The sequence below is a fragment of the Oncorhynchus mykiss genome, chromosome 25 (genome assembly GCF_013265735.2).
Source record: "Oncorhynchus mykiss isolate Arlee chromosome 25, USDA_OmykA_1.1, whole genome shotgun sequence".
NCBI classification, from domain to species: domain Eukaryota; kingdom Metazoa; phylum Chordata; class Actinopteri; order Salmoniformes; family Salmonidae; genus Oncorhynchus; species Oncorhynchus mykiss.
In genome coordinates, this window is record NC_048589.1 from 3,897,467 (window position 1) to 3,924,890 (window position 27,424).

At 43.3% G+C, this 27,424-nt stretch overlaps 1 protein-coding gene across 1 annotated transcript in view; it reads right to left on the reverse strand.

The window, feature by feature from the left end:
- Nucleotides 1–494: 494 nt before the first annotated feature.
- Nucleotides 495–27,424, reverse strand: part of ros1 (c-ros oncogene 1, receptor tyrosine kinase) — a 35,885-nt gene continuing 8,955 nt past the window's right edge. The window contains exons 7-13 of the mRNA XM_036962617.1: nucleotides 27,228–27,357; nucleotides 19,591–19,688; nucleotides 14,212–14,304; nucleotides 6,117–6,218; nucleotides 5,443–5,577; nucleotides 4,520–4,610; nucleotides 495–4,180 (exon numbers count right to left, since the gene is read on the reverse strand). Of these exons, the coding sequence (XP_036818512.1) occupies nucleotides 3,023–4,180; nucleotides 4,520–4,610; nucleotides 5,443–5,577; nucleotides 6,117–6,218; nucleotides 14,212–14,304; nucleotides 19,591–19,688; nucleotides 27,228–27,357 (1,807 nt within the window). The 3' untranslated portion in view covers nucleotides 495–3,022. The remainder of the gene's footprint in view (nucleotides 4,181–4,519; nucleotides 4,611–5,442; nucleotides 5,578–6,116; nucleotides 6,219–14,211; nucleotides 14,305–19,590; nucleotides 19,689–27,227; nucleotides 27,358–27,424) is intronic.

A 27,424-nucleotide genomic window follows, 5' to 3' on the forward strand; every position in this document is an offset into this window, starting at 1 on the left:
TTCTGGAAGAAAACTTGATGGAGTCTGCAAAAGACCTGAGACTGGGACGGAGATTTATCTTCCAACAAGACAATGATCCAAAACATAAAGCAAAATCTACAATGGAATGGTTCAAAAATAAACATATCCAGGTGTTAGAATGGCCAAGTCAAAGTCCAGACCTGAATCCAATCGAGAATCTGTGGAAAGAACTGAAAACTGCCTTTCACAAATGCTCTCCATCCAACCTCACTGAGCTCGAGCTGTTTTGCAAGGAGGAATGGGAAAAAAATTCAGTCTCTCGATGTGCAAAACTGATAGAGACATACCCCAAGTGACTTACAGCTGTAATCGCAGCAAAAGGTAAAGTATTAACTTAAGGGGGCTGAATAATTTTGCACGCCCAATTTTTCAGTTTTTGATTTGTTCAAAAAGTTTGAAATATCCAATAAATATCGTTCCACTTCATGATTGTGTCCCACTTGTTGTTGATTCTTCACAAAAAAATACAGTTTTATATCTTTATGTTTGAAGCCTGAAATGTGGCAAAAGGTCGCAAAGTTCAAGGGGGCCGAATACTTTCGCAAGGCACTGTATCAAATGTTTTCACTACAACAGCTTGTAAAGCTTTATGAAAGAGTGTTCAAGTAAAGGGTTAACAACATAGCCAGGCAAACAACTGACACATTGGCACTTCCTGGATACACTCAAATCAACTTCATCTTAGCTTAGCATAGACTAGCACTCATGTCCTTTTGAGACTTAAGTACATGAAAGTTGATTCGCACTGTACATTAAAATTAATTCATAATCACAATCTTTTTGAATGTTTAAAAGCAGACTGCATTGACAGTGTTGAGGCTATGCACATTGAATGTATAAAAGCAGACTGCATTGACAGTGTTGAGGCTATGCACATTGAATGTAGATGTAGACATGGTTGATAACTGATGGCGTAAGAAGTTAGATCCTCACAAAATATTAACCATAGATTTTTCACAAGTGGACCACAAGCAATTTGTATTCAAACTTTTCACTCAGAATAATTTATATTCTATAGTAGTCGTTCTTATAATAGAAAAGATAAATTATGCAAATGTATTAACATTGAGTACTTTAAAATAGCAGTTTAGGGGTAAAGACCTATTCAGCAATGTTTAAATATAGTTGCTGGGTAAGGCAACAACAAAAAAAGTTCTGAATCAAGAAAAGGTTGTTGAAAAAAGGCCCCCAGCAAAAATGCCAACATTTCCTATTTTAAAAGCACACTTTCAAATTAAATTAATCTCCAACTATGTGTCCATGGAAGTTGATGGAACACTAATTTCTGTCTTTCCATAGAGGGCCATAATATATACATATGAGGAATAAACGGTATAAAGTAAGCCCCCATAGTATTGTGCCTCGAATAACATTCTTTATCTCTCTTTCTTTCTCCCCCTTCTCCCTCCATCTCTTCCTCTCTCAAACACACAAACATATGCACACACAGATGAATGCCCCTTACTCACGCACCTTAAAGTTCAAAAATAGCCACACACATGCAGTGCTTATGGCACCATTACACCCCCCAACAATTCCCATTCACTCCCACCCTCATACCATAGCAACATTCAACTAGATGAGTGCATTTAGTTTCCAACTATCTGAAATACCATTCATTGGTCAATTTAATTCGACATTGGACAAAAATTCCTGCTTCTAAAAAAATGCCAAATAGCTAACCAATGTCAAATGAATTTGGATATGGTTGGGTATAAGAAATGGGTCCATTTAATAATATACAGAGTTCCCAACATAATAAATAAATGAGAAGGCAGGCAAACATCAACAAACACTTTCATCCTCTCCGGAATCCAGTGTACGATTCTCACAATATTCTTGTAAAAAATCATTTCTGATTGGTGAATCAACTGCCAAGGCCAGAAATCCCAAAGGAAATGGATGAACTGCAATGATTGACGGCCAAATAAGTTAATTAATGCTACAGTCAGTTAGACATCTGGCAGATGTGTATTGTTCTCAGTTACCATGTTCTACATGTTTTTGATTGTGAAACACAAACTGTTTGTTTCCCGAATGACTTGTGATGAATGGCTGCATTGACATCTACAAAGCCATGAAGATAAGCGGTCGATTCGTGAAAACATTGCGGATAAATTAACTAGTTCAACCAGATGGAAACATTTCATCCTGTCCTGTTACAATAGCTGACAACTCATTCAGCCCGCTCTCTTCATATAGTGTATCACTCCCTTAGCGGCTACATTTTAGCAGGTGTTGCAAAATGTCCATCGTTCCTGTTTTACTAGCCAATGGTCCACAACTTTTTCTTCCCAATGGTCTTTGATGCTCTGCAATGTGCTTTAAAGTAACTGCCCAGTGAAAATCTAACTTTTATATTCTGTTAATGTTGTTGACTCGTCCTATACTCGTATTTGTGGCCAAAGCATGAATTGGGGGGAAAAAAACACTTAAACTCTCTTCAAAAAATGGTTGCTATTTCCTCATAGAACATATCATCTCCCTGAGGAGGTTGAGCTGGCCAATCAGTGGTCTGGAGGAGGATGAGCTGGCCAATCAGCGGGCTACTTACGTGAATATTGTTTATGACTGGTATAAATCCACACCATTCTGTTGTTGGGGTACGCACACACCATTCCAACACAGAAAAGCTACTTTTTAACATACTCATTTAACCATTTTTGGAAGGAAAACTATTTCTCTCATATTTAAAGTAATTATAAGTCAAATTTCATAGAAATCTGGAAACACTGGGCAGTTACTTTAACAACCACTGGTATTTCCGCAACCATTTTAGAGATTATTTTACTTTTTTTTTTACTCCGCAACCATTGGCCAGGTGAAAATGGGTCAGTCCAATCTGTGGATGAAACCAAGGCGTCGCGGGGGGGGGGGGGGGGTCGTAAGGCGGCAGGTACTGTCCTGACCCAATGTTGCACGGAGTACCATCTAGTCTGGCTGTACGCCTGTCTGCCTATACACATGGTCTCTGAAGTGAGAGACAAAAATAAAGGTTGGGCTAAAGCACCGTGGCATTGTGGCCCTCCATCCGGGGCAGCCTGGGGTCCTGCACCGTCCCCATGGTGACCAGCAGCGGACGGCTGTCCTCGGCACTGGCCGTCGTCGAGCAGCTCAGCGACAGCTGGGTCCCCTCCACTCCTCTCTGGAGGGCCACGGGTGGCGGGGGAGGAGGAGACGGGGGAGTTTGGGGTTTGACAGGGTTAGTGTGGTGGTGGGTCGCCTCCAGGGGCAACCCTTGCTCCTGGTAGCCGTAGCCGATGTTCCCGCAGGGGAAGTGGCGAAGTCTGAAGAGGGGGACTGGGGGGAGGGTGGCAGAATCTAACAGGAGCGGGGTAGGGGCAGTGATATCCGAGAAGGTGGCCTGGGGTGGGGGCGGAGGGGGCAAGAGGGGCTTGCAGAGCCCCTGCTGTTGCTGCTGCTGTTGGTGGTGCAGGAGCTGCATCTGCTGTTGTTGATGCTGTTGCTGCTGTGGATGGAAGGGATACGGTGGCTGGAACTGCTGCTGCTTGTGCTGCTGTTGCTGGAGACCCAGGGCCCCCGCAGCCTCGGCCACAGTCCGCCCCTGGTACTCCTGCCCCTCGCCCGGAACCCTCCCACCTCCAAGCCCCCCACCTCCACTGCCCATGTCTCCCTGCCTTTGCTGCTGCTGTTGTTGCTGCTGCTTCCTCTGCTGCTGCTGGAGGAACCAGGAGCCATAGGTGGGGTTCCACAGGTTGGTGGGCTTCCCATTGTGACCATCCTTATCCTTAGGGTAGCCCTGGGTGAAGGCCAGATTAATGTGGCCCCCCTCTGGGTTGGGTTGCTGGGTGGAGATGGGGGGAGGCGCCTTGAAGGTGGAGATGAAGGAGGTGGCTGTGATGGTGGTTGTGGTGAATGTCTGAGGGTGGGGGTGGAACTGGGGTTGTTCCGCCATCATCTGGGGCTTGACTGTTTCGGGGGGTTGCCTGGAAAGGAGGAGGCGCTGCTTGACTCTTTGTTTCTCCTCGTTGGAGTCGGGGGCAGAGGGTGGCGGTGCAGGGCCCTCCCCGTCGGGCATCTGAGTGGACACCAGCAGGGGAGAGGCCGTGAGATCCTCAGGGTGCATGGGCACCCGCTCCTCCGCTTCGGGGAGGGGCCCATATTCCACAGGCAAGGTAACAGTCACCACATCGGGGTCCTGGAGAGGATAGGGAAGCATTAGACACTAACAATGGCAAACAACGTGCAATGACATCATGAACATTACCGTTGTCTGAATTTGTAGAAAATGACACGACACAAGTAGAGTTCAAAATGTCAATTCTAATAACCATGATTGTTTCTGTCATCTACTTAAATAAAGTAAATCTCAAAAGGAATACAGCTTTTACACACAGACAGACAGGTTATGAGCTGTATCACATTATAAAATATCCATACATAATAAAATAACCTCTTGGCAGTAAAACAGACATTTAATACTTGAGCACAGTTCCAGTGCAGATGGGTGTTGACTCTCGATGTTCACACTCCCTACCTGTAAGCAGTAGTCAATCCTCTCCAAGATGGTGGAGAAGTTGGGCCTGTCCTCCGGTTGATGCTGCCAACTCTGTGTCATTATTCGGTACCTGAAACACATGCACACACACACATCACACACACACGACCACAAGCACAATCAAAAACCATATATTCCCCCTTCGATGATAATTGTTTGACAGACACAAACTCACGCACACTTTATCAAAAGTGCCGCCTCCCCATCATAATACCACTCGACTGATTTAATACAAATCATTCTGAATGAAGTGTAATATCCCGCTAGTTTGAGTGATCACTGTTGAAAAGTCAGTAGGGGTAAAACAGAATCCTGGGGTACCCCCCAAGACAGTGCAAAATCAAGCTTGTTTCTTAATTAGATTTGACTTGCAATCATTACTCTTGTGTAATATTCTTTGGCAATGTGACATGCCTATTGTGAGCCCTTCGTGACGCAGATTAATTGTAACACATGGGAACTGTGTTTATTTTTCAAGGAAAAAACGATCAAAGAATAATGTTTTTGGCTTTTCTGTGGTGATACAAAGGCTACAACTGACAGCTGGGAGAGTTCAAAGGAGAATTGGACAATAAAAGCGGTTTGTCATGTATGGAGTGGGCGTGAAAGATCAGCGATGGGCGAGAATGTGATCAAGCTTGAGAAGTTATTGATATTTTGTGTGTTTGTTCGCTTGTATCCATGTGTATCTCTGCATTCTATGTATGTGCATGAGTGAAAACAGTATACTGTGAGGTTGTGTGTGTAATATGTATGTAACAGAGTAAGTTCCATCCCTATGTGAGTGACAGTTCAGACAGGGACGGAAGTTGACTGAGTGACAGTTCACTTTCAATCTCAAGAAAGTGCTTCACTAGCACACATCTGCTACATGTGTTTGGGTGGTATGTGATTGGACTTACACGGGCCCTGGGCAGTTTTTGGGAGGGTCCATCCTTCCCCCGCTGGTGACAAACTCCAACACTTCCTGGTTACTGCGACTGGGATAGGGCATATAGCCCAGAGAGAAGATCTCCCATAGCAAAACCCCAAAGGACCTGAGAGAAAGTAGGAGAGAGAGGTAGGAGGAAGAAGGAAAGTGAGAGAGGGGGAGTGAGAGGTAGGTGAGGGAGCAAGAGAGGAATAATTTGTATTTCGTTTTTAGACGGGAGAGAGAATCATAAATCTTAAGGGTGATAAGGGCAAAGTGAGGGGTGAAGGAGGGAGGGAAGAAGCCTAGTGGTTAGCGCATTGGGCCAGTAACCGAAAGGTTGCTAGATTGAATCCCTGAGCTGACGAGGTAAAAATCTGTTGTTCTGCCCCTGAACAAGGCAGTTAACCCACTGTTCCTAGGCCGTCATTGTAAATAAGAATTTGCTCTTAACTGACTTGCCTAGTTAAATAAAAGTTACATTAAAAATAAAAAAGGAGGACAGCAGATAGAGTAAAAGAGAGGAGGCTTTCAAAAGGTGAAAAAGAGAAAGTTCCATTGAAGGACGGAAAAAGGGAGGTAATGGAGACTGGAAGGGTGAAATGAAAGGGAGTGACATTCAAGAGAACTGAGACATCATTGAGAGTGAGTTACAATGGAACGTACCACGTGTCCGTTTTGGATGTGAAGATCCCCTCCATGAAAGCTTCGGGAGGCATCCACTTCACAGGCAGCATGGCGCGCCCACCCTTTCTGTAGTAGCTCGCCCTGTGTGGAGACAAACCCGTTCACACACACAGGGGGATCTTGTTAGACACGCTGCATGACTTTATTGAAAGCACAGCAGGTAGAAAAAGGGATGAAAACAGAAAGAAAAAGAGGAAAATAAATGAAGACAGAGCCCCTAGTTTGACTCCTAATTATCCTTAAACCTCTGAAGACTAGCCACATCCATTCCAGTTGGAAGAACTTAAATGTTTTATCTCAGAACACTCAAAAGTTGGATTCTCCACCGACTGTAGTATAAAGGGAACATGGGTGTTAATAACACTCGGTGGAGACTAAGGATCCTGAATGCATGAGACATGCCATTAAGTTATCCTGACAATAACACCTCACTATTGTTACAGCCCCCCCCCCCCCCTCTCCCCATTATTGTAACATAGGGGTTGAACAATAGTTCTGTACATCTACCCTAATCTTCACTCATCGTGGAGTTCTATGACAACGGTACAGTCGTCATGACTGTCGACGTGCGCCAAGCTCCAGGTTTAAACTGCTACGTGCTGTCTGAGTTCCATCATGATTCAAATAGGTTACATGTCAATAGGTTACATGAACAACCACACGGATGTGACAGAGGAAAGAAAGGTAAAGTAATGGAATGGAATAATGCAAAATGTAGGCTACAAATTTAAGGAAACTAACACTAATGCTACAGTTATAAATGTATGTGGGTATTACCAAAGTTTGACTCCGATAGTGGCTAATATTTAAAACTTCTTAGGGCTAGGCCCCTTTTTTTACCCATTTCCTCCAGCAGTCTATGTTCAAGGTTTCAGGCTTGTAACTTCAAAAACGAATAAGAAATATCAGATTTAGTACAGGGACACAGTCTTGGAAATGTGTGTTTGCGCCCCATGAAGACAGGACGCACCTGCTAAAATCAGTTTCCTATTGAACATACTTCTTTCAGTAATAACTATCATAGTTTGATTACATTTCCGGGTATCTGAAGAGTAAATAGAAATGTATTTTGACTTGTTGAAACAAAGTTTAGGGGTAGATTTTCATATTCCTTTCTCTGCATGTCAAACGAGTGGATTACTCAAATCGATGGCACCAACTAAAGGGACTTTTTGGGATATAAAGAAGGATTTTATCTAGCAAAACCATTCCTGTAACCATTTCCATGTCTTGATTTGGCGTGAAGTGTCCTCATTATAACAAAAATCCCCAGAGTTTTCAAAGTAACAGAATTTTCTAAATACCCTTTTCTCAGGCAGATGGACACCTACTTAGCATTTATTTTTTTAAATGTGGATCCTTATTAGCTTTTGCAGAAGCAGCAGCTACTCTTCGAGGGGTCCACAAAAAACACAAAACATGACAAGTAACAAAACACTGATACCCAAAGACAGACACCCAAATACAATGATATACAAACAATACAACACAAATTAAACAAACAATACAACTAAAACATAATGCATGTGTTAGAGTGTGTGAGTGTGTGTTTGTGTGTGTGTCCGCCATTCCATGAGTTGATGTTTAGTCCGATTTTTTAAGGTAATAGGAGTTCAATGCAATCATGACTGTATAAAACTGTGCCTTGCCATGTATTCATTTTGGACTTGGGGACTGTGAAGAGACTCCTCCTGGTGGCATGTCTTGTAGGGTTTAGTTTATTAAGATCCCCAATAGCTACTACACATGCAGCAGCTACTCTACTCTACTCTACTAAATCACATTGTAGGATTTTTAATGAATTTATTTGCAAATTATAGTGGAAAATAAGTATTTGGTCAATTACAAAGGTTTATCTCAATACTTTGTTATATACCCTTTGTTGGCAATGACAGAGGTCAAACGTTTTCTGTAAGTCTTCACAAGGTTTTCACACACTGTTGCTGGTATTTTGGCCCATTCCTCCATACAGATCTCCTCTAGAGTAGTGATGTTTTGGGGCTGTTGCTGGGCAACACAGACTTTCAACTCCCTCCAAAGATATTCTATGGGGTTGAGATCTGGAGACTGGCTAGGCCACTCCAGGACCTTGAAATGCTTCTTACGAAGCCACTCCTTCGTTGCCCGGGCGGTGTGTTTGGGATCATTGTCATGCTGAAAGACCCAGCCACGTTTCATCTTCAATGCCCTTGCTGATGGAAGGAGGTTTTCACTCAAAATCTCACGATACATGGCCCCATTCATTCTTTCCTTTACACGGATCAGTCGTCCTGGTCCCTTTGACGAAAAACAGCCCCAAAGCATGATGTTTCCACCCCCATGCTTCACAGTAGGTATGGTGTTCTTTGGATGCAACCCAGCATTCTTTGTCCTCCAAACACAAAGAGTGGAGTTTTTACCAAAAACTTATATTTTGGTTTCATCTGACCATATGACATTCTCCCAATCTTCTTCTGGGTCATCCAAATGCTTTCTAGCAAACTTTACTGATGGTAGGCTTTGTTACTTTGGTCCCAGCTCTCTGCAGGTCATTCACTAGGTCCCCCGTGTGGTTCTGGGATTTTTGCTCACCGTTCTTGGGATCACTTTGACCCCACGGGGTGAGATCTTGCATGGAGCCCCAGATCGAGGGAGATTATCAGTGGTCTTGTATGTCTTTCATTTCCTAATAATTGCTCCCACAGTTGATTTCTTCAAACCAAGCTGCTTACCTATTGCAGATTCAGCCTTCCCAGCCTGGTGCAGGTCTACAATTTTGTTTCTGGTGTCCTTTGACAGCTCTTTGGTCTTGGCCATAGTGGAGTTTGGAGTGTGACTGTTTGAGGTTGTGGACAGTTGTTATACAGTTGTTATACTGATAACAAGTTCAATGAGGTTCCATTAATACAGGTAACGAGTGGAGGACAAAGGAGCCTCTTAAATAAGAAGTTACAGGTCTGTGAGAGCCAGAAATCTTGCTTGTTTGTAGGTGACCAAATACTTATTTTCCACCATAATTTGCAAATACATTCATAAAAAATCCTACAATGTGATTTTCTGGATTTGTTTTCTCATTTTGTCTGTCATTGGTGAAGTGTACCTATAATGACAATTACAGGCCTCTCTCATCTTTTTAAGTGGGAGAACTTGCACAATTGGTGGCTGACTAAATACTTTTTTGCCCAACTGTAAATGACAAATAAAATAAGAGTTCTATATATAGGAAATACACCAAGAGACTATTAAGAGTTGAGGTCAGGGCTCTGTGCAGGCCAATCAAGTTCTTCCACACCGATCTCGACAAACCATTTCTGTATGGACCTCGCTTTGTGCACGGGGGCATTGTCATGCGGTAACAGGAAAGGGCCTTCCTCAAACTTTTGTACTTTTGCAAATAATTGTCTAGAATGTCATTGTGTGCTGTAGCGTTAAGATTTCCCTTCACTGGAACTAAGGTGCCTAGCCTGAACCATGAAAAACAGTCCCATACCATTATTTATCATCCACCAAACTTTACAGTTGGCACTATGCATTGGGGCAGGTAGCATTCTGCTGGCATCTGCCAAACACAGATTCGTCCACCGGACTGCCAGATGGAGAGGCGTGATTCATCACTGCAGAGAAAGTGTTTCCACTGCTCCAGATTCCAATGGCGGCAAGCTTTATACCACTCCAGCCGATGCTTGGCATTGCGCATTGTGATCTTAGGCTTGTGTGCGGCTGCTCAGCCATGGAAACCCATTTCATGAAGCTCCCGACAAACAGTTGTTGTGCTGATGCTGCTTCCACAGGCAGTTTGGAACTCGGTAGTGAGTGTTGCAACTGAGGACAGATTATTTTTACTAGCTAAGCACTTCAGCATTTGGCGGTCCCGTTCTGTGAGCTTGTGTGGCCTATAACGCCTAGTCGTTTCCACTTCAAAATAACATAACTTACAGTTGACCAGGGCAGCTCTAGCAGGACAGAAAATTGATGAACTGACTTGTTGGAAAGGTGGCATTCTATGACGGTGCCACGTTGAAAGTCACTGAGCTCTTCAGTAAGGCCATTCTACTGCCAATGTTTGTCTATGAAGATTGCATGGCTGTGTGCTCAATTTTATACACCTGTCAGAAACGAGTATGGGTGAAATACCCAAATCCACTCATTTGAAGGGGTATCCACATACTTTTGTATATACTGTATAGTGTACACATTAATATCCTTATATACAGTGCAGTTAAATCAGATCTTTAGAAAGAGCAGAGGCGCTATAAAACAATGTTATTTTTTTCTTCATTTAAACTTGCTTTTTGCCTAAGTAAACGCTGGTGGCAGAGCATTCAACGATGACATGGCTGTATACATAACTGAGCGACGCATTAAGTCTGTTATTGGTTTGGGTACCATGAAGAAACACATAGTGGCATGTCTGGTGGGGTATATATGTATGTTTGAAGTGTATGCAAATACAGTTGAAGTCTGAAGTTTACATACACTTGGGTTGGAGTCATTAAAACTTGTTTTTCAACCACTCCACAAATTTCATGTTAACAAACTATAGCTTTGGCAAGTCGGTTACGACATCTACTTTGTGCATGACGCAAGTCATTTTTCCAACAATTGTTTAAAGACAGATTATTTCACTTATAATTCACTGTATCACAATACCAGTGGGTCAGAAGTTTACATACACTAAGTTGACTGTGCCTTTAAACAGCTTGGAAAATTCCAGAAAATTATGTCATGGCGTTAGAAGCTTCTGATAGGCTAATTGACATCATTTGAGTCAATTGGAGGTGTACCTGTGGATGTATTTCAAGGCCTACCTTCAAACTCAGTGCCTCTTTGCTTGAAATCATGGAAAAATCAAAAGAAATCAGCCAAGACCTCAGGAAAAAACATTTTAGACCTCCACAAGTCTGGTTCATCCTTGGGAGCAATTTCTAAATGCCTGAAGATACCACGTTCATCTGTACAAACGGTTTACGACTGCACACTGTACGGTTTGCAACTGCACATGGGGACAAAGATTGTACTTTTTGGAGAAATGTCCTCTGATTTGATGAAACAAAAATAGAACTGTTTGGCCATAATGACCATCATCATTTGGAGGAAAAAGGGGGATCGTCGCAATCTGAAGAACACCATCCTAACCGTGAAGCACGGGGGTGGCAGCATCACAAAATAGATGATCATGAGGATGGAAAAATGATGTGGATATATTAAAGTAACATCTCAAGACATCATTCAGGAAGTTAAAGCTTGGTCGCAAATGGGTCTTCTAACTGTACAATGACCCCAAGCATACTTCCAAAGTTGTGGGAAAATGGCTTAAGGACAACAAAGTCAAGGTATTGGAGTGGCAATCACAAAGCCCTGACCTCAATCCTATAGATTATTTTTGGGCAGAAATGAAAAAGTGTGTGTAGCAAGGAGGCCTTACAAACCTTACTCAGTTACACCAGCTCTGTCAGGGGAAATGGGCCAAAATTCACCGAACTTATTGTGGGATGCTTTCTACCCGAAACGTTTGACCCAAGTTAAACAATTTAAAGGCTATGCTACCAAATACTAATGGAGTGTATGTAAACTTCTGACCCACTGGGAATGTGATGAAAGAAATAAAAGCTGAAATAAATCATTCTCCCTACTATTATTCTGACATTTCACATTCTTAAAATAAAGTAGTGATCCTAACTGACCAAAAACAGGTCATTTTTACTAGGACTAAATGTCAGGAATTGTGAAAAAACTGAGTTTAAATGTACTTGGCTAAGGTGTATGTAAACTTCCGACTTCAACTGTAGATTATATAAGTGGTTAGGCATTTTCATCACACAATTGTTTCTTTTTAAGACTAGAAGAGAAGTAGTCCATTTCTACTCAACCCTCAGTCATGAAAGACTATCATGCATGTTGACTTTACCATGATAACTGACCATCCAATGTTACTCCTATGAGTTCAGTTTCTTCAACTATGCTCAACTGCAGTTTAGGTTTAGGTCTAGAATGCTTTGAACCAAATACAATGCTTTGGGTTTTAGATGTATTTAAGACCAGTTTATTGCTAATTACCCATTCTGACACTGACTGTAACTCCTTGCTAAGAGTCTCAGTGCCTGTAGGTGCTGATGTGTAGACTGTGCAATCATCAGCATACATAGTAATTTTATCTTCTTGTAAGACAAGTGGCAAATAATTTGTAAAATAAAGAGGTGTAACGCCCCAAGGCAGCGGCCCTGAGGGATGCCGCACTGTACATAGCTGATGTTAGAGAAGTTTCCATTGAAGAATACTCTGAGTTCTATTGGATAAGTAACTCTCCAAGTGTGTGATGGCAAGTTCATTTTTTCAATAATAAATCATGATCAATAACATCAAGTTAATAACATCTAGTTCATTTTATCCTTGTTTTCATTTCAACAATTTACTATCTGTGAGGTGCTAGATGCCTTGCTTAAGATTGATGTAAAATAAAATCAGCTGGAGCTGATATGCTTGATCCATTTTTGCTGCAGCTCTCTGCCCCTCTGATTGTTGAATCCTTAATCCATATTTTTTACCTGAAAATTATATCTGGTTTGGATGGCGGCCGAAGTACTTCCCCTTAACGAAGGTGGTGACACTTGTGACCTAAATAATTAAAACCCTATTTCTAAACGTTCTTGTCTAGCTATACTATTAGAAGCCTTGATTTATTATCAGGTAAGATCTTTCTTATCTTTGAAATGTATCCTAAATGTACATCAGTCGGGTTTTAGACCAGCACTATCTCTGCTGCATCCCTAGTTAAAAATGATGTTATTAACTGTGTGGATAAAAGGCTGCATTGTGCTGCTCATCTTCATTGACCTGTCAAAGGCTTTCAATACTATTGATCACTCACTGCTAATTCAGAGGCTTTCCTCAATTGGCCTAGAGCAGGCTGCATATAACTGGTTTAAAAATGACTTGACAGATAGAACTCGAAGCATATCTACTAATGGTGTTAAATCAGTTTTCCTGGATATTACGAAAGTTGTCCCGCATGGGTCGGTTCTGGGTCTTTGTTAACTGTTTTCATTAACAATATCAACTTATCTGTAAAAAAATATATAAATAAGTACAGTACCTGCACTTGTATGCCGTTGACACTGTTGTGTATGCTATTGCCGCCACGGTTGGCCAGGCTCTATCTGAACTACAGTCTGCCTTCATTGTATTACAGAAAAACTTTATTGACCTGAAATTAGTACTGCATGCAGGTTAAACTAAGCATATATTGTTCTCTAGAGCGCATAAAAAGCTGTATTTAATTAGCATATTGATGAGTTAGAAGCTGAGAATAAAAATGTGGCTTCTTCAATAGAAATAGAAGTGCCTCTCGCTAAATAGTAGAAAGCAGATTATTCAGTCAATGTTCCTATTGGTCCTAGTCTATGACTGAAATTCACTTCATTAAAGCCGTCAGATATCATAGCGCACTGGGCTTTATTACGGGCAACAATTTTAGCATTCATCATTGCAATCTCTACCAGAAAGTTGGTTGGCACTCTTTGATGTCACATCGGTTGATACATGGCTATGTTTTCAGTTATAAAGCCCTTTAACAAAACGTCCCACTGTACCAAACATCATTACTAAACTTTAGACATACGAGTTATCACATCTGGTCTGTGGCCTGAATGCAAAGCGCTATGTCTGGAGAAAACCAGCCACAGCTCATCGCCCATCTAACACCATCCCTACTGTGAAGCATGGTGGTGGCAGCATCATCCTATGGGGATGTTTTTCAGCTACAGGGACTGGGACACTGGTAAAGATAGAGGGAACAATGAATGGAGAAAAATACAGACCAATCCTTAACGAGAACCTGCTTCAGAGTGCAAACGACTTTAGACTGGGGCGAAGTTTTGGGACAGTCCCACTCTTTACATATTTTGTCATGTTTGGATAAAGGTGAAATGTAAATGAGAGAGTGCTGAAATAGTAGTAGGCCAGACTCGACCCTTGCTTGCAGCAGTATATTGTACATGTGCTCGAGAGGCAGTAACCCAGACAGCCAGACCATCCCAGACCACAAAAGTATACCTTGATAGTAGCTGGGTTTAAAGAGTGTGTGTGACGGCAGTACCTGTAAATGTCCCTGGCCATTCCAAAGTCCCCTATCTTGGCCACTCTCCCCTGTCCTTTGGTGGTCAGCAGGCAGTTCCGAGCTGCAATGTCCCTGCAAAGTAACAAGACAAGAAGAACCTTACAGAGGTGAGTGTGTGTGTTCAAATCACATTTTATTGGTCACATACACATATTTAGCAGATATTATTGCATATGTAGCAAAATGCTTGTGTTCCTAGCTCCAACAGTGCAGTAGTATCTAACAATACACACAAATCTCAAAGTAAAAGAATGGAATTACGAAAAATATAAGTGTTAGGATGAACAATGTCGGAGTGTCATTGACTAGAATACAGTAGAATACAGTATATACGTATGAAATTAGTAAAACAGTATGTAAACATTATTAAATTGACTAGTGTTCCACTATATAAGTGACCAGTAATTCCATTTATATGTACAGTACATAGGGCAGCAGCCTCTAAGGTGCAGGGTTGAGTAACCGGGTGGTAGCCGGCTAGTGACAGTTTCTAACTTCAGGGCAGGGTACTGGGTGGAGGCCGGCTAGTGATGGCTATTTAACAGTCTGATGGCCTTGAGATAGAAGCTGTTTTTCAGTGTCTCGGTCCCAGCTTTAATGCAACTGTACTGACCTCGCCATCTGTATGATAGCGGGGTGAACAGGCCGTGGCTCAAGTGGTTGATGTCCTTGTTGATCTTGTTGGCCTTTCTGTGACATTGGGTACTGTAGGTGTCCTGGAAGGTAGGCAGTGTGCTACCAGTGATGCGTTGGGCAAACCACACCACCCTCTGGAGAGCCCTCTGGTTGCTGGCGGTGCAGTTGCCATACCATGCGGGGATATAGTGCGACAGGATGCTCTCAATTGTGCATCTGTAATAGTTTGTGAGGTTCTTAGGGGCCAAACCGTATTTGCACCTTCTTCACCACACTGTCTGTGTGGGTAGACCATTTCAGATTTTCAGTGATGTGTTCAGTGATGAGGAACTTGAAGCTTTTCACCTTCTCCCCTGCGGTCCTGTTGAGGTGAATCTAATATGGTGCCAGAGGAGGAGCCGGAGGAGATGGCTGCCGTATTACGACCTCCTAACCAATTGTGCTATTGTGTGTGTTTTTTCCAGTATTTGTAACTTATTTTGTACATAATGTTTCTGCCACTATCTCTTATGGGGTGGCAGGTAGCCTAGTAGTTAGAGCAGTAACCTAAAGGTTGCTAGATCGAATCCCCGAGCTGACAAGGTAAAAATCTGTCGTTCTGCCCCTGAACAAGGCAGTTAACCCACTGTTCCTAGGCCGTCATTGTAATTAACAATTTGTTCTTAACTGACTTGCCTAGTTAAATAAAGGTAAACATTTTTTAAAGGAGGACAGCAGATAGAGTAAATTATTGTAAATATTTTTTTATCCTTTTTTTTTAAAGGGGTGGATCAGCTTTAATATTGCGAATAGATTGTTGCTACCATCAATGCAACTGTCCCATATATTTATATGCTGGCACTATGCTGGCACTAAGACCGCACTCAAAAAGCTGTATAAGGCCATAAGCAAACAGGAAAACGCTCATCCAGAGGCGGCGCTCCTATTGGCCAGGGAAACTTAAATCCGTTTTACCTCATTTCTACCAGCATGTTAAATGTGCATCCAGAGGGGAAAAAACTCTAGAGCACCTTTACTCCACACACAGATACACATACAAAGCTCTCCCTTGCCCTCTATTTGGCAAATGTGACCATAATTATATCCTCCTGATACCTGCATACAAGCAAAAACTAAAGCAGGAAGCACCAGTGACTCGGTCAATAAAGAAGTGGTCAGATGACACAGAAGCTAAACTACAGGACTGTTTTGCTAGCAGAGACTGAAATATGTTCCGGGATTCTTCTGATGGCATTAAGGAGTACACAGCATCAGTCACTGGCTTCATCAATAAGTGCATTGATGACGATGTCCTCACAGTGACAGTACATACATATCCCAACCAGAAGCCATGGATTACAGGCAAAATCCGCACTGAGCTAAAGGGTAAAACTGCTGCTTTCAAGGAGCGGGACCTTAACCCGAATGCTTATAAGAAATCCCGCTATGCCCTCCGATGAACCATCAAACATGCAAAGCATCAATAGAGGACTAAGATCGAATTGTACTGCACCGGCTCCGACACTCGTCGGATGTGGCAAAGCTTGAAAACTATTACAGACTACAAAGGGAAGCACAGCTGAGAGCTGCCCAGTTATACGAGCCTACCAGACGATTACTTCTATGCTCGCTTCGAAGCTAGCAACACTGAAGCATGAGCGCATCAGCTGTTCCGGACGACTGTGTGATCATGCTCTCCGTAGCCGATGTAAGTAAGCAATTTAAACAGGTCAACATTCACAATTCCGCAGGGCCAGATGGATTACCAGGACGTGTACTCCGAGCATGTGCTGTCCAACTGGCAAGTGTCTTCACTGACATTTTCTGAGTCTGCAATACCAACATGTTTCAAGCAGACCACCATAGTCCCTGTGCCCAAGATCACTAAGGTAACCTGCCTAAATGACAACCGGCCCGTAGCACTCACGTCTATAGCCATGAAGTGCTTTGAAAGGCAGGTCATTGCTCACATTGACACCATTATCCCAGAAACCCTAAACCCTCTCCAATTTGCATACCGCCCCAACAGATCCACAGATGATGCAATCTCTATTGTGATTGTCTCCACCCCCTCCAGGTGTCACTCATTTTCCCCACGACGCTGGGTTTTTCTTTGTGGAGAAGAAGGACAAGACCCTGCGTCCGTGCATTGATGATGTCTTAATGATTTAACGATCAAGAATCGTTATCCCCTACCCCTCCTCTCCTCGGCCTTCGAACCACTCCAGGGAGCCACCATTTTTTCCAAACTGGACCTTCGGAATGCCTACCACCTGGTTTGGATATGCGAAGGAGATGAGTGGAAGACAGCCTTTAATACAGCCAGTGGACATTATGAGTACCAGGTCATGCCGTTTGGACTCACCAACGTCCCCGCTGTTTTTCAGGCTCTAGTAAACAATGTGCTCCAGGACATGCTAAACCGTTTCATGTTCGTTTACCTTGACAACATCCTGTTTTTTTCCCGGTCTGCCCAAGAACACGTTCTTCATGATAGACGAGTCGTTCAGCATCTCCTGGAGAACCAATTGTTTGTGAAGGCCGAGAAATGTGAGTTTCACCGCTCAACAATCTCCTATCTAGGATATGTCTTCGCTGATGTAAATGTGCAAATGGATTAGGAAAAAGTGAAAGCGATGGTGGAGTGGCCTCAGCATACATCCAGGGTGCAGTTGCAACGTTTCCTGGGGTTCGCTAATTTCTACCGCCGTTTCATTCGGGGCTACAGAACTCCAGCGACTCCCCTCTCGGCACTCACCTCTCCCGAAGTACCGTTCACATGGTCTCCAGTGGTTGACAAAGCCTTTGTGGACCTGAAACATCGGTTCACCACAGCACCCATCCTTGTACATCCGGATCCATCCCGTCAATTTGTGGTAGAGGTTGATGCTTGTGACGTTGGAGTGGGGGCCATCCTGTCCGGCAGAGAGGAACTATGACGTTGGCAACAGAGAAGTCCTGGCTGTCAAGTTGGAGCTGGAGGAGTGGAGGCATTGGCTGGAAGGAACAGCCCTTCCTGGTCTGGACCGACTATAAAAATGTGGAATATCTCAGTACAGCCAAGCTCCTTAACTCCAGGCAGGCCCGGTGGGCTTTATCGTTCACCAGATTCAACTTCACCATTTCCTACCGCCCAGGGTCCAAAAATGTGAAGCCGGACGCCCTCTCCTGCATATACAGTTCCTCTGCCACACCCTCGGTCTCCGAAACCATTCTCCCTACCTTATGCCTTGCCCCTTCATTGGATTGAAACCTTGGTTCACAAGGCCCAACGTTCCTAGCCGGAACCTGAAGGGGGCCCGGCTAAACGGTTATTTGTTCCTAACTTAATCCGGTCCCGGGTCCTGGAATGGGCTCATTCCTCAAGGCTGACCCGTCATCCAGGTTCTCGTCGTACCCTAGCCTTCATCCGACAATGTTTCTGGTGATCCACAGTGATTCCTGAAATTTCTGCATTCATCACCTCGTGCTCAGAACAAGACTCCACAGCAAGCTCCTTCGGGCCTCCTTAAATCACTACCTGTCCCTCATCGTCCCTGGTCCATATATCTCTCTGGGCTTTGTCACTGGGCTCCCTCCGTCTGATGGCAACACTGTTATTCTGATGGTAGTGGATCGATTCTCCAAGGCCGCCCATTTCATCCCTATCCCCAAACTAACCTCTGCCAAGGAGACGACCCAGCTTATGGTGCAGCACATCTTCCCGATCCATGGACTCCCGGTGGACGTGGTCTCCGACCGGGGTCCTCAGTTCTCGTCTCAGTTCTGGAAGGCATTCTGCACCCTTATTGGATCGTTGGCCAGCCTGTCCTCTAGATTTCATCCCCAATCCAACGGCCAGTCGGAGCGAGTAAACCAGGACCCAGAAACCACCCTGAGATGCCTGGTCTCAACCAACCCCACTACCTGGAGCCGATAACTGGTCTGGGTGGAGTATGCCTGGAACACCCTTCCCTGTTCGGCCACAGGACTCTTTCCTTTTGAGTGCTCTTTGGGGTATCAACCTCCAGTCTTCCCGGAACAAGAGCAGGAGGTCAGCGTACCCTCGGCCCAGATGTTTGTCTGCTGCTGTCGACGTACCTGGAGAAGAGCTCAGGCGGCAATTGTCAAGATCAACTCCAGGTATCGGGTGAACGGGTGTACCTAATAAACTGGCCGGTGAGTGCATGTGGACACCCATATGTTGTTGTAGTTTGAGAAAGTGTTTGCAACTGTTTGAGAGGGTGTGAATGTGGGGTCTGTGTCTTTGTGTGTTTGTGTGTGCGTGCGCACGTATGTGTGCTGGTATGTACAAGTGGGTAAAATGAGTTTGTGTGTGAGAAAGAGTATGTGTCTGTCACTGCATATTATGCTGGTTTGACTATATGTGAACACTATGTGCACACACTTACACTATAAATACACAATAGTATGTGGACACCCCTTCTAATTAATGGATTTGGATATTTCAGCCAGGTATATAAAATTGAGCACACAGCCATGCAATCTCCATAGACAAACATTAGCTGTAGAATGGCCTTACTGAAGAGCTCAGTGACTTTCAACATGGCACCGTCATAGGATGCCACCTTTCCAACAAGTCAGTTCGTCAAATTTCTGACCTGCTGTTATAGCAGCAAATGGGGGACCAACTCCATATTAAAGCCCATGATTTTGGAACGAGATGTTCGACAAGCAGGTGTCCACATACTTTTGGTCTTGTAGTGTAAGTCCATGTATGTTTTTCTACCATAGTAGGCCTACCGGTGTATAAACTGGTTCTCCTCCAGGTATTGGCATCCCTGTGCGATATCTCTGGCCACGTTGAGCAGGTCCACCATGGAGAGACTAGAGGGGTGCTCCTATAGAGACATACCAGACAGAGAGGGAGAGATCAGACTCATACATACAGAGAGACATATACAGAGATACAAACAGGTGGGCAGACAGACAGACGGATGTACTGAAGAGCAGAGCAGCCAAACACTTTTGTTGTTCTTCTGTTAGCTTTCAGACTGAAATATTTTAATCGACTCAATAAAGTACCCCTACACTCAAAAAAAGAAGGTTATTGAGGGGTTCTTTGTCAATGGTGACCCTGCTGAAGAAAACAGCATACATTTCAAACTGGTCCATGCTGGTCTATTTTTAATTTATTTCACCTTTATTTGACCAGGTAGGCTAGTTGAGAAAAAGTTCTCATTTACAACTGTGACCTGGCCAAGATAAAGCAAAGCAGTTCGACACATACCACAACACAGAGTTACACATGGAATAAACAAACATACAGTCAATAATACAGTAGAAAAAAGTATACAGTCGTGGCCAAAAGCAAGCATTTCATAAGTGTCAAAGGCTTTTACTGACAATTACATGAAGTTGATGCAAAGAGTCAATATTTGCAGTGTTGACCCTTCTTTTTCAAGACCTCTGCAGTCCGTTCTGGCATGCTGTCAATGAACTTCTGGGCCACATCATGACTGATGGCAGCCCATTCTTCCATAATCAATGCTTGATGTTTATCAGAAATTGTAGGTTTTTGTTTGTCCACCCGCCTCTTGAGGATTGACCACAAGTTCTCAATGGGATTAAGGTCTGGGGAGTTTCCTGGCCATGGACGCAAATTATCGATGTTTTGTTCCCCAAGCCACTTAGTTATCACTTTTGCCTTATGGCAAGGTGCTCCATCATGCTGGAAAAGGCATTGTTCGTCACCAAACAGTTCCTGGATGATAGGGAGAAGTTGCTCTCGGAGGATGTGTTGGTACCATTCTTTATTCATGGCTGTGTTCTTAGGCAAAATTGTGAGTGAGCCCACTCCCTTGGCTGAGAAGCAACCCCACACATGAATGGTCTCAGGATGCTTTACTGTTGGCATGAGACAGGACTGATGGTAGCGCTCACCTTGTCTTCTCCGGACAAGCTTTTTTCTGGATGCCCCAAACAATCGGAAAGGGGATTCGTCAGAGACAATGGAAATGTTTTTGGGGAATTCAGTTCATTTGCATGGCAAAGAGGGACTTTGCAATTAATTGCATGTCATCTGATCACTCTTCAAAACATTCTAGAGTATATGCAAATTGCCATCATACAAACTGAGGTAGCAGCCTTTGTGAAAATGAATATTTGTGTCATTCTCAAAACTTTTGGCCACGACTGTAGTGTGGAAGTCTTTCAATCTAAATATTTTAAATTGGACCTATTCCAACAGATAGGGAAATCATAAATCAGACATGATGATGACAGCAAAGTAACCCAACTTTGCAAAACACATTTCAACACTGTTATTGCTGGAAAGGGTAGCTAATTTTTAAACACTTATCGAGAGACCTGAAAAGTTAAACATGGCGCTGTCACCGACTGACCAAGAAAGGTCAGTGAAACCATTTAGGTACTACTTGTACAAAGTGAGACTTCAGTGGAGAGATGAAATCTGTGATCAGTTTAACCATCCTACCACCTTTCACAAAATTTTGGCAAAGCTAGCTAGGTGGCTAACATATTAGCTACCTGCCGTTAGCTTGTTAGCTATCTGACATCATGATGCTGCCACAAATTAATGTTCATGTCCATTCTAGTATTCTATGAAGAGTGTCTTTCAACTAAAATAACACACGGTGTGTAATGTGGAGTAGCTAATAACTATGTTGGCTAGGAACTAAGTTGGTTACTGTAATTCCACTGTCAAAGTTGATAACGTTACTATCAGTCTGACACAATATAGCACGATATAGCAATTAAACAATGGAATGATAGATGTGCAGAAGATGAATGTGCAAGTAGAGATACTGGGGTGCAAAGGAGCAAAATAAATAAAGTATTTATGGAAATATGGAGTATCTCCACAGTATGGAGATGAAGTAGTTAGATGGGCTGCTCTGACAGATGGTGCTTGAAGTTAGTGAGGAAGAAAAGAGTCTCGGGCTTCAGCGATTTTTGCAATTCGTTCCAGTCATTGGCAGCTGAGAACTGGAAGGAAAGGCGACCAAACTAAGTGTTGGTTTTGGGGATGACCAGTGAAATATACCTGCTGGAGCGTGTGCTACGGGTGGGTGATGCCTTGGTGACAAGTGAACTGAGATAAGGTTGGGCTTTACCTAGCAAAGACTCATAGATGACCTGCAGCCAGTGGGTTTGGCAACGAATATGTACTGTGGGCCAGCCAACAAGAGCATACAGGTCGCAGTGGTGGGTAATATATGGGGCTTTGGTGACAAAACGGATGGCACTGTGATAGACTACATCCAGTTTGCTGAGTATATTGTTGGGGGCTATTTTGTAAATGACATTGCTGAAGTCAAGGATCGGTAGAATAGTCAGTTTTACGAGGGCGGCATGAGTGAAGGAGGCTTTGTTGCAGAATAGGAAGCCGATTCTAGATTTAATTTTGGATTGGAGATGCTTAATGTGGGTCTGGAAGGAGAGTTGACAGTCTAACCAGACACCTAAGTATTTGTAGTTCTCCACATATTCTAAGTCAGAACCGCCCAGAGTAGTTAAGCTAGTCGGGCGGGAGAGTGCGGGCAGCAATTGGTTGAAGAGCATGCACTTAGTTTTACTAGCATTTAGGAGCAGATGGAGGCCACGGAAGGAGTGTTGTATGGCGTTGAAGCCTGTCTGGAGGTTAGATAGAACAGTGTCTAAAGAAGGGCCAGATGTATACAGAATGGTGTCGTCGGCGTAGAGCTGGATCAGAGAATCACCAGCAGCAAGAGCGACATCATTGACATATATAGAGAAAAGAGTCGGCCCGAAAATGTAACCCTTTGGCACACCATAGAGACTGCCAGAGGTTCGGACAACAGGCCCTCCAATTTGACACACTGAACTATATCTGAGAAGTAGTTGGTGAAGCAGGCGAGGCAGTCATTTGAGAAGACAAGGCTATTGAGTGCTGATAAGAATGCGGTAATTGACTGAGTCAAAAGCCTTGGCCAGGTCGATGAAGACGGCTGCACAGTACTGTCTTTTATCGATGGCGGTTATGATATCGTTTAGGACCTTGAGCGTGGCTGAGGTGCACCCATGTCCAGCTCGGAAACCAGATTGCATAGTGGAGAAGGTACGGTGGGATTCGAAGTGGTCGGTGATCTGTAACTTGGCTTTCAAAGATTTTAGAAAGGCAGGGCAGGATGGATTTGGGTCTATAACAGTTTGGGTCTAGAGTGTCTGCTCCTTTGACGAGGGGGATGACCACGGCAGCTTTCCAATCTTTGGGAATCTCAGACGATACGAAAGAGAGGTTGAATAGGCTAGTAATAGAGGTTGCATCAATTACTGCGGATAATTTAGAAGGACAGGGTCCAGATTGTCGAGCCCAGCTGATTTGTAGGGATCCAGATTTTGCAGCTCTTTGAGAACATCAGCTGTCTGGATTTGGGTGAAGGAGAAGCGGGGGGGTTTGGGCAAGTTGCTGCAGGGGGTGCTGAGATGTTGGCCGGGGTAGGGGTAGCCAGATGGAAAGCATGGCCAGCAGTGGAAAAATGCTTATTGAAATGATCGATTATCATAGATTTAGGGGTGGTGACAGTGTTTCCTATCCTCAGTGCAGTGGGCAGCTGAGAGGAGGTGCTCTTATTCTCCATGGAATTTACAGTGTCCCAAAACTTTTTTGAATTAGTGCTACAGGAAGCAAATTTCTCTTTGAAAAAGCTAGCCTTAGCTTTCCTAACTGACTGAGTATATTGGTTCCTGACTTCCCTGAAAAGTTGCGTATCACAGTGGCTATTCAATGCTAATGCAGAACGCCACAGGATGTTTTGTGGTGGTCAAGGGCAGTCTGGGGTGAACCAAGGGCTATATCTGTTCTTAGTTCTACAGTTTTTGAATGGGGCATGCTTATTTAAGATGGAGAGGAAAACACTTTTGAAGAGAAACCAGGCATCCTCTACTGACGGGAGGATGTTAAAAGTTAATTTGTGGAATTTCTTTCCTTCTTAATGCATTTGAGCCAATCAGTTGTTTTGTGACAAGATAGGGGTGGTATACAGAATATAACCCTATTTGGTAAAAGACCAAGTCCATATTATGGCAAGAACAGCACAAATAAGCATGGAGAAACAACAGTCCATCATTACATGAAGGTCAGTCAATCTAGAACATTTCAAGTGCAGTTTTAAAACCCATCAAGCGCTATGATGAAAGTGGCTCTCATGAGGACTGCCACAGGAAAGGAAGACCCAGGGTTACCTCTGCTGCAGAGGATAAGTTCATTAGAGTTAACTGCACCTCAGATTGCAGCCCAAAATAAATGCTTCACAGAGTTCAAGAAAGAGACACATCTCAACATCAAATGTCCAGAGGAGATTGCGTTAGTCAGGCCTTCATGGTCGAAATGCTGCACTACTAAAGGACAACAACTACAGAAATGATTTCAGCGCAATCTGAGACGGTGTGTGGAAAATCCTTTTTTGTACTTTTTGAGGTGGAGCGACCCATGAGACAGATAACATTTTTAGTTGAGCTAGATTAGTAGCAGCAAGATAAGGTATTGGGAAAAAATGGTGACAAAGTGATTTCTGTAAGAATTACTGGGTGGGGGACAGTTACCTCGGGGCCTTACCCCACCCTTAAAAGGTACCGACCAGTACCGGGTACGTTTTTACATTTTTATTTCACAATGCAAGTCAGTTGAGAACAAATTCTTATTTTCAATAACGGCCTAGGAACAGGGGGTTAACTACTTTTTTCAGGGACAAAATTACAGATTTCTACCTTGTCAGCTCTGGGATTTGATCTTGCAACCTCTTGGTTACTAGTTTAATACTCTAACCACTAGGCTACCTGCCATACCGAATTTTTTTTGACATAAGCGCATCTTTAGTATCCTATTACTATAGTAACTGTAGAACCTGTCATTGGTTCTACCTGGATCCAGAAGGTTCTGCATGAAAGGGTTATAAATGGAACTCAAAAGGGTTCCCCAATAGGGACATATGACAAAATCCTGCAACCAGAGGGTTCTTAATGATAGGGTTCTTTGCAGAATGCAATTTGGTTCCCCTACAGGGACAAAACAAAGAACCTCACCATGGTTCCTTGTGAGAGAGTTCGATGTCGCACCTAAAAGGGTTCCCCCATAGGGACAAATTACAGAATGTCCGACTCTATTGGTTCTTATCTTTAAATTCAGGTCACTGGCAATTCAGTTCACTGGCAACCAAGAGGTTTGGAGTTCAAATCCTAAAATTGACCCCCAATTAATCAGAATACAGCAGCATACTGTCCCTTATAGCAATAATATCTTAATCCAGTTCCTAAAATTTACTGTATTTTCACGACAACCAGTAGCGGGGACATTTTTAACAGTGTAATGAAGAACCCTCTGGTTATAGCAGTGTAATGAAGAACCATACAGTATCATTGGCTATACAAAGAACCAATACAGTGCCTTGCGAAAGTATTCGGCCCCCTTGAACTTTGCGACCTTTTGCCACATTTCAGGCTTCAAACATAAAGACATAAAACTGTATTTTTTTGTGAAGAATCAACAACAAGTGGGACACAATCATGAAGTGGAACAACATTTATTGGATATTTCAAACTTTTTAACAAATCAAAAACTGAAAAATTGGGCGTGCAAAATTATTCAGCCCCTTTACTTTCAGTGCAGCAAACTCTCTCCAGAAGTTCAGTGAGGATCTCTGAATGATCCAATGTTGACCTAAATGACTAATGATGATAAATACAATCCACCTGTGTGTAATCAAGTCTCCGTATAAATGCACCTGCACTGTGATAGTCTCAGAGGTCCGTTAAAAGCGCAGAGGGCATCATGAAGAACAAGGAACACACCAGGCAGGTCCGAGATACTGTTGTGAAGAAGTTTATAGCCGGATTTGGATACAAAAAGATTTCCCAAGCTTTAAACATCCCAAGGAGCACTGTGCAAGCGATAATATTGAAATGGAAGGAGTATCAGACCACTGCAAATCTACCAAGACCTGGCCGTCCCTCTAAACTTTCAGCTCATACAAGGAGAAGACTGATCAGAGATGCAGCCAAGAGGCCCATGATCACGCTGGATGAACTGCAGAGATCTACAGCTGAGGTGGGAGACTCTGTCCATAGGACAACAATCAGTCGTAAATTGCACAAATCTGGCCTTTATGGAAGAGTGGCAAGAAGAAAGCCATTTCTTAAAGATATCCATAAAAAGTGTCGTTTAAAGTTTGCCACAAGCCACCTGGGAGACACACCAAACATGTGGAAGAAGGTGCTCTGGTCAGATGAAACCAAAATTGAACTTTTTGGCAACAATGCAAAACGTTATGTTTGGCGTGAAAGCAAAACAGCTCATCACCCTGAACACACCATCCCCACTGTCAAACATGGTGGTGGCAGCATCATGGTTTGGGCCTGCTTTTCTTCAGCAGGGACAGGGAAGATCGTTCAAATTGATGGGAAGATGGATGGAGCCAAATACAGGACCATTCTGGAAGAAAACCTGATGGAGTCTGCAAAAGACCTGAGACTGGGAAGGAGATTTGTCTTCCAACAAGACAATGATCCAAAACATAAAGCAAAATCTACAATGGAATGGTTCAAAAATAAACATATCCAGGTGTTAGAATGGCCAAGTCAAAGTCCAGACCTGAATCCAATCAAGAATCTGTGGAAAGAACTGAAAACTGCTGTTCACAAATGCTCTCCATCCAACCTCACTGAGCTCGAGCTGTTTTGCAAGGAGGAATGGGAAAAAATTTCAGTCTCTCGATGTGCAAAACTGATAGAGACATACCCCAAGTGACTTACAGCTGTAATCGTAGAAAAAGGTGGCGCTACAAAGTATTAACTTAAGGGGGCTGAATAATTTTGCACGCCCAATTTTTCAGTTTTTGATTTGTTCAAAAAGTTTGAAATATCCAATAAATGTCGTTCCACTTCATGATTGTGTCCCACTTGTTGTTGATTCTTCACAAAAAAAATACAGTTTTATATCTTTATGTTTGAAGCCTGAAATGTGGCAAAAGGTCGCAAAGTTCAAGGGGGCCGAATACTTTCGCAAGGCACTGTATAAAGAGGTTCTCCACAGCCCAAAAATGTGTTCCCCTGCAGGGACAAAATTAAGTACCTTTTGTTCGGTACTTACTAGTTTATCCTAATGATGGCAAGCAAAGACCCACAACCAAGAATAACAAAGAACACATTGTAGCTTGTGTATTTGGCCCTCTCTGTGCATGCACCTTCTTGTTATATTTTGGCAAATGTAGTCAAACACACTTTTCAAGATTTCAGAAATATCTGGTCCAAGGAACCATCTCCTGCTGTTGTGAGCAAGACACTTAGGGCAACATTTTCCTGTCGCAAAAATACCTACGATGTGAACTAAAGTAATAATGCTATCAACTAACGCACTGTTATAATTGAAATATACGGAACAAGCAAGCAACTCAACTGACCAGTCTGGGCCGCGTCTCTCTCAGGAAACTTTTGAGGTCTCCTCCAGCCATCAATTCCAGTAGGATGAAGCGTGGCAGGGCCTGAAGACTCACCCCTATACACCGCACTATGTTCTGGTGGCTGAATTTACTGCAGAGGAAGAGACAGAGAAAGGAGTGGGGGAAGGAATAGGGGGAAAAGGGTGAGGGAGAATAGG